General features: G+C 31.8%; 1 protein-coding gene and 1 long non-coding RNA gene across 2 annotated transcripts in view; both read left to right on the top strand.

Moving 5' to 3' along the window:
* The window catches only part of LOC104718941, a 1,054-nt gene extending 804 nt beyond the window's left edge, over positions 1 to 250 (top strand). The window contains exon 2 of the long non-coding RNA XR_756482.2: positions 15 to 250. This is a non-coding gene — a long non-coding RNA (uncharacterized LOC104718941). The remainder of the gene's footprint in view (positions 1 to 14) is intronic.
* On the top strand, positions 3,650 to 5,893 carry LOC104718940 (serine/threonine-protein kinase HT1-like). Its single transcript, XM_010436767.2, has 6 exons — positions 3,650 to 4,552; positions 4,653 to 4,774; positions 4,852 to 5,048; positions 5,129 to 5,303; positions 5,375 to 5,509; positions 5,606 to 5,893. Exons 1-6 carry the CDS (start codon positions 4,294 to 4,296, stop codon positions 5,810 to 5,812), a joined length of 1,095 nt encoding a protein of 364 aa, XP_010435069.1. The 5' UTR covers positions 3,650 to 4,293; the 3' UTR covers positions 5,813 to 5,893.

The following is a 7,880-nucleotide window of genomic DNA, read 5'->3' as shown; positions in this document are numbered from 1 at the left end:
AAACACTTGTGAAGAGGAGGAGTGGAAGAAGCGGTTCTTGGGTCGATGACTCCGTCTTGGGATCGAAGAGGAAGCTTAAAGCCCCATGTTTATCCACTTCTTGTTTGATTGAAATCACCAAACTCCAATTTCATAATTAGTTGGTACTTTTTTGTGCAGTTTCGTGAATTTTTGTGTTGTGTTTCGCTCTCCTTACTTGTATTCCTCACTCGTTTCAGTTTCAACAAACGCTGAGGAATAGTTTTGAACACCACAACAAAGTTAAATTGGTTTCCCCTTAGGTTTAGTCATCCTCTTGCCTTTAGGTTATAGTTTTGAACACAATCCATCTTTAAATTGGTTTCCCTTGGATTCATTCAACCATCTTGGCTTTAGGGTATATAGTTTGAACACCAACACCTAGAAACATGAACGTATATATTAAGTCGCTTAGATGGACAAAAAATTGAGAAATCTCCAACATCTGATGCATGTTAAAGTTGTCAACTTATTTATATAACAAGCATTATAAAGATGTATTGGTTCCCAATGTTCTATGCTACTACTAAACTGTTGATCTGAATTTGTGTACATCTAAATATGTAGTCTTCTTCGTTGAAGGGTAAATATGTCTACTACAGTGTGAAATTGACTTTTTTCAATACCTCCTTAAGGTGCGATGCCTAAATCCGAAGATTGATTTCTTGGAGTGCCTCTTTTGATAATAAGCTCTAGTTTAGATGGTAATTAATTATTATCTGATTCCTCATCTTTGACCCTTACTCATCATTTTTCGTCATAATATCCGAAGTGGACGGTTTATTTATTAGTTTTTGATTAACTTACGAATGAACTGCTTGACCTATGGAAAATGAGCAAGATTGAATCTGCGGTCTAGAGCAGCTCCGAGTCAAGCTATCCCAATGGAATTGAAGGACTACCACAGATGAGGACGTGAGTCGGTTGCAACAAGCATAATGATATCATTAACTACTAAGTAATAACATGATCAAATGATTCTTCAGAAATACATATGAGCTAGAGTATTTTTAAAAAAATATTGTTTGATACTTAAATCAATACAAAACTACTTTAGTACTTGTTAAAGAATATGGACTGAATTAATAAAGATAATTAGATAAACATAAATTTGTTTAAAGCCTAGATCAATAATATGATATGTGTCCGATGGCCCGACCTTATATTTGAGTTAGTTGAGAAAAGGATCGGAGATTGAAACAAGTTAAGATACTCATTTTATGTTGATTGCTTGGAGGTCAAACCTATATATAGGACTGTAATTAAATGTGTTGATAAGAGATAGGGTCCTTATATAATCGAACTTTTGATTATTTGCCATCTTTTTAACCATGCAAAAACGATTTCTATAGAAAAGATTTCGGGTTGTACGTCAATTAATTTTCAGTTGTTTGGTTTGATACAAAGTGAGATGATTCCTACACTTGAACGTTTGAATGCATGCACGTAAGCTTATATTTTCAACATACATTTTCGTATCCAAAAATGGCTAGTTTCGCATTTTCAACATACATTTTCGTTAAATCAAAGTACGAAACTAGCCATTTTTTGATATTTTGGAAATAATATTCATACTTAAAAAAAAAAAAGTAACCAAATGAACCCCAAAAAGAAAATGTATGTTGTCAATTTTTCCAAAGATTTAGTAATGGCGAGATGTCTATGTATTCTTTCGTGATTTACTTGACAATCGAAAAGTTTTCCTTACAATTACTCCATCAAAATTTTTGAGCCAATTCTAATGTATATGTAAGATTTAAATAAGTTGGTAGTTGACGTTTTGTTTTCGAAAATGCTAGTTTTTTTTCATAATATTTGTCCGTTCCTCTTAGATTGAAGTGAATAATTGTATTTGATATTTTGGGCTGACCTTGGACTTTGCGAGTGTTTTCTTCCCTTTCTCTTTTAAGTACAAAAAAGTTGGTATGCAGATCTTTTGACTTATATGTGCTCACAAATCAAGATGAATTTCAACTTTTCCTTTTTTCATGTCAATATCTTAGTTCCAATATAATAAAAGTGGAGCCACGCCGATAAATCTCATATTAGTATAATGTAGTGACTCTTTTTTTTTTCTCTCGAATGTGTGGCACCTTGAAGAAATAACAAAACATCTTATAAAGACGGATGTCCATTTGATCTTTCAAGATAATAATATATTTTTTCTAATAGCTAGTAAGTAGTGTCTGAACCTGAGAAAGTGATGAGAATGTTATATTGTTATGTTTATATACCACCTCATCCCCGATTTTCAACTTTTTATTTCTCTGCCCGAATTCAACTTTGGATCTTAAAGAAATAAGACTTTCACTTATAACGGGATAAGTGGAAGTTTTTATTTATTAATTTTGGGTTATATGTTACAATATACATTTTTTTTTTTTTTTAACTAGGAGAAGCTCGGGCCTAGGTCTTAATTTTCCCATAGTTCAGGACCAGCCTTTGCTAATATCTTGTGACATGGCCTAAAGCATCCCTCCCACCGGAAATCAAACTAGGGAGCACAAAGATCCAATTCCTGCACTTAAACTATTAGCACACGGCACAGGTGGTTACAATATACATGGTTTAATTATTAATATTCACTTTTTGAAGTCAAGTGGAGATTTAACTGCAATAATTTTTGCTCAAGCTGTCATGCAGATTAAATGGTAGAGATGAATGATGTGGGATCATAACACTTTTGTAAGATAGAGCAGGAATGATTATAAAGGAGACTATGGCTTTCAAATGGTTATGGTTTTGAGAGCGTACATGTACTATTATCTGTGTATAGATTGATGAATGGGAAGCTTGACATGCTTCAGTCAAAGACAGTAGTCAGTAGCAACTAATAAGTGTGTTATTAAATGTTCGTAGGTCACCTATAGGTTTATGAAGTCTAAAAATTGTTTTTTTATGTCACAAGTCTAAAATTGTTGTTGACTTCTACTTAGACATGTAACACAAGTAAAAATTGAGTTTTATATGGGTCTTAATTTGGGTCATCCTTGCAATGACTAAAATATCATATAAATGGGCCTTAAGATTTCAGTTTGTAGTCTATGACAAGCCTTGACATTGATAACAATTGTGCTTGCATTTGCCACCTGCAAATTTACAATCTGCATGATATTTTTATTTCTTTCCAACTCCTAGTACTTTTATTATATATATAATATGCATTAAATAATACATTGTATACGAATTTTAGTATTTTTATCTGTAGATATAAATTTTTAGCAGAAAAGGTTAAATTATCACAAAAACTTAAAATATTTAGAAATATATAAAAAATACAATAGATAAGTATATTATTGAATAGTGGATATTTACTATAATATCATACACGTCACGATATACTTGGAAAAATATAGATGATTACCACAGATTTTTTTAATATATATAATTTTGTTTTTGAATAATTTTAGATGGGAAAGATTCAAGTTATCAGAATCGAATTTTTTTTAAACAATAGCTTAAAAAATAAATTAGCCAATGGACAAGATAAATATTCAAGTTAGTTTTTTTTAGTATTATATTTTATATATAATAAATTCGAAAACCAAAAGATATATTTTGATGATTTTTCTTAATATTATCTTAAAAAAAAAAAAAAGTGTATCCTTAAAACCAGCGTGAAAGAAACAGCTTCTCTTCCGTCTTTCACTCTCCATCTCTCTTCCGTCGTTTCCTAAGTCCTTTTCTTTTGTTTGAGATTCTCTCTTTTCATCCATATACCCAAAAGAAAATTAAAAAAAGTAGAGATTTTTCAGAAACAATCTCGCTCGCTCTGGTAGCCTCGTATCCCAAAAAAAAAAACCCACCATTAAAATACTTCTCTTTCGTTCTCTTACCATTCGATTTCTCAAAAATCGTATTGCATCCTCTTGTTTCTGCATGTCCTAGTTTGATGACACATCTGACTTCTGCTTTTGTCTTTTTCATTGATTGAGTTTTTTTTTATAAGTATTTGATCATTCTTGCGTTGTGCTATATTAGATTATTATTAAGATCATTGTGGCGTAACACAACACAAGTCGTTTTCTTAAGGTTTACGTTTTTTCATAACCTGAATATTAGAGCATGTGTATGATCTTGTGATTGATAGTTTCTTGTAGTTAAGCTTCTCTGTGGTTTCAATTCATATATCTAAAAAAAAAATACTTGATTTCGTGATGATGATGATGATGATGATGAAGAGATTGATTCTAAGTCAGAATCTTGGTTTTCGAAAGTTTGTGTGATTTTATTTTGCCTAGTTAAAAAAAGATTTGGTTTCGAATTCTATAAGACATGGAGAACAAGTCAGAAGATGATGGGAGTAACATCAAGAAAGACAAGGTCTTTCGAGCTGATAAGATTGATTTGAAGAGCTTAGATAGACAGCTTGAGAAACATCTGAGTAGGGTTTGGTCGAGGAATCTTGAGGCGAATCCTAAAGCCAAGGAGGAATGGGAGATTGATTTGGCTAAGTTGGAAACAAGTAATGTTATTGCTCGTGGTACTTATGGTACTGTCTACAAAGGCATTTATGATGGACAAGATGTTGCAGGTAATATTATTAATAATCCAATACCTTTACATAAACATGATTGTCTTATTTTTCCATTAGTGATTGTGATTGTGTTTGGTGGTTTTTTGAGTATTGGCAGTGAAGGTGCTTGATTGGGAAGATGATGGGTATGAAACAACTGCCAAGGCCGCTACAAACCGAGCTTTGTTTCGTCAAGAGGTCACTGTTTGGCACAAACTCAACCATCCAAATGTCACAAAGGTTTGTTAATTAGTTAGTTAATTAACTTTATTATAAAATTGAGTGAGTAATAGTATTGAAATATTAATATGGAACAGTTTGTTGGAGCGTCAATGGGCACAACAAATCTTAAAATACCGTCAGGAGATTCAAAAAACTCGTTGCCTCAACAAGCGTGCTGTGTGGTTGTGGAGTATCTCTCTGGTGGAACATTGAAGCAACACTTGATTGGTCATAGGAACAAGAAACTCGCTTTTAAAGCAGTTATCAAACTAGCTCTTGATCTCGCCCGCGGGTAATTATTCGTCTTCTAACACTACTTTTCAAATATTTTGTACAAGCAAAACCTCTTATTGTTATTATATCTTGTTGTAGGCTAAGCTATTTGCACTCAGAGAAGATTGTGCATCGGGATGTGAAAACAGAGAATATGCTTTTGGATGGTCAAAAGAATTTGAAAATAGCGGATTTTGGAGTAGCACGAGTAGAAGCGCTTAATCCAAAAGACATGACAGGAGAAACCGGTACTCTTGGATACATGGCTCCTGAGGTAAAACTAAAAGTTTCCTTTCTCTGCTTTCAAAACTGAATCGAAGTAAAACTCAGTGTTTCTGCTTATAGGTCATTGACGGTAAGCCATACAACAGAAGGTGCGATGTCTACAGCTTTGGGATATGTTTATGGGAAATCTACTGTTGCGATATGCCTTATCCTGATCTTAGCTTTGTCGATGTTTCTTCCGCGGTTGTCTTACATGTAAGTTTTGATATAAGGAAAACCCTATCTAGTTTCCTTGTTCTTTACGTAATTAATGTGAAATCTTGAATCATTTTTTTCTTTCTTTTCAAAAAGAATCTGAGACCAGAGATACCGAGATGCTGTCCAACTGCATTGGCGAGCATAATGAAAGCATGTTGGGATGGGAATCCGCAGAAACGGCCGGAGATGAACGAGGTGGTGACACTGCTTGAACAAGTTGATACCACTAAAGGTGGCGGAATGATACCGGAAGATCAGAGTCCGGGATGTTTTTGTTTTGCTCCGGCTCGTGGACCTTGAAATTCCTCTTCTGTATCTCTATTTGGTTGTCTTGTCTTGTTTTTTCTTGACGTTAACTGAATGCCATTTTTCTTTTTCTCCAAGAAAAGTCTTTTAAACAATATTTGTTGATTAATTTATTTTGGTCGTTTTGATTTGTAAATATTCAAGTTAGGATGGGAATTTAGTAATTGTTTTTTTNTTTTTTTTTTTTTTTTTTTTTTTTTTTTTTTTTGAAAAAAAAATTTCTTCAAATGATTAGGAGTTCTCGACCCCGTGGAATGAACATCCATGATTCCGTAAGGATGGTGGACAATTTGTAATGCCTTAAAAACTTCACTGAAAAACTTAACTACTAAAGCAACTCATCATTGGTTTCACAAGTTCATCAAATTATATAGCTTTAACATGAAACTTCTCTCATTCCAAGTTCATCAAATTATATAGCTTTAACATGATTATAGCAAAAAAAAAAAACAAATTATAGAGTAAAGGTGGAACTTACAGAAGAAAATAGAGAGGGGAAAATGAAATGCTAGAATGATAAGTTTTCCTCTTACGTTTTGTAGAGTAAAAGTTTTGATGGGATCACAATTCTTTTGAAACCTCAAAGGTAAAAAACCAACAAAGCTTAAATTTCAAAAATCACATAATTATATATTTTCCTTTAATTTGAAACCTCAAAGTCCAGATTAGTTGACGTAAACAAGTTAATTACATAATAACAAAATAAATAAATACCCAAAAATCGAAAAAGAAAAAAAAGTGAATTTTAGTAAAAAATTATGTTTTTGAAAATGAGAAGCCGATTCTGCCGATCAAGTTGACTTGGCTCAACCTTATTTTTGTCAAATTTATCGGAAAAGTTATTTTGTTGTGGTTAGTATATATATATACTACGAGAGTTTACAAGTGACAACAACAAATTATATATATTACATATCAGTTTTGAAGCATGAGGAGGTGTACTGCATTGATGATGTTTTCTTCTGTTTTTATTTGTCTGACGCCATGTTGAAGGTAGATAATAGGTGTACTGCATTGATGATGTATTACTAATTTTTTATATTTCTATAACCTAAATTTTGAATGATTATACATATTATAGAGGCGGAAGCTGGAGCACCTCCCCAAGACTGTTGGGATGAGATCCGATTTCCGGGAAAATGTGGTGTTCACGGAAAGAAAGATTGCTTCAAAAAAGTGGAATCCAAGATAAAACAACGTGTTCTTCAATGTTTCTGTAATGATGTAGAAAGAGGTCCCAATACATCTAAGGACGAACATTACTGCAGTTGTCAAAGAGAGAATCCCTATGAGTGTCATTAATTTCTAATCTTAATTCTTTAAAAATATTTCAGCTAAATTAAAATTTATTTACGCGAGTTTTTTGTGTCACAGCTTGAAAATGGTAAGCTAATGTCACTTCTGAATGATAAGTTGTTGCCATATAACTTCTTTTGTATAACCAATTTCAATCATGTAAGAATCATTTTTTTTTAAACTGTTTAGAAATTATATATATATATATATATATATATAGAGAGAGAGAGAGAGAGAGAGTTTTGTTTAGAAATCAATATCATCATGTTTTGAATTTATGAAGTATTTCTAAGCTATATAAGATTTTACACACTTATAAAAATAATTTGTATATGTTTTTATAAAGTTACAAACTTATTTGGGTTTAGCTTAGATTTTTAGGATCAGTTTTGATAAGGTTCAAAAGCTTATGTACAATCATCTCTTAGTGCTAATATTTAGTTATTTACCACTTGCAAGTTCTACCTATTTTTTGTATCGCTTACCATTCTTTTTTTTTATTTTTGATACAAAATGTTTATCTCTTTATGTCTCTAATCAATTTAACCATTCATCTTGTATTTCATGATACAAAATTTATGAGTCCAACTATGGACTTTTTTAACTTATGGGAAAATCTAATTATAAATTTGTGAATATATAAATTAATAAAATCAGAACTATCCTACCTAATATTTGATGAAAAAATATCAAAATTTTAAGTATTTATGTTTTGTCGTTGTTGAAGATTCATACGAACAAAAAAGAGAGGAAAATTGTTCATTTT

The sequence above is a fragment of the Camelina sativa genome, chromosome 10, assembly GCF_000633955.1.
Source record: "Camelina sativa cultivar DH55 chromosome 10, Cs, whole genome shotgun sequence".
NCBI classification, from domain to species: Eukaryota; Viridiplantae; Streptophyta; class Magnoliopsida; order Brassicales; family Brassicaceae; genus Camelina; species Camelina sativa.
The sequence above is the reverse complement of the archived record's forward strand: the minus strand, read 5'-3'. Positions and strand labels throughout refer to the sequence as shown.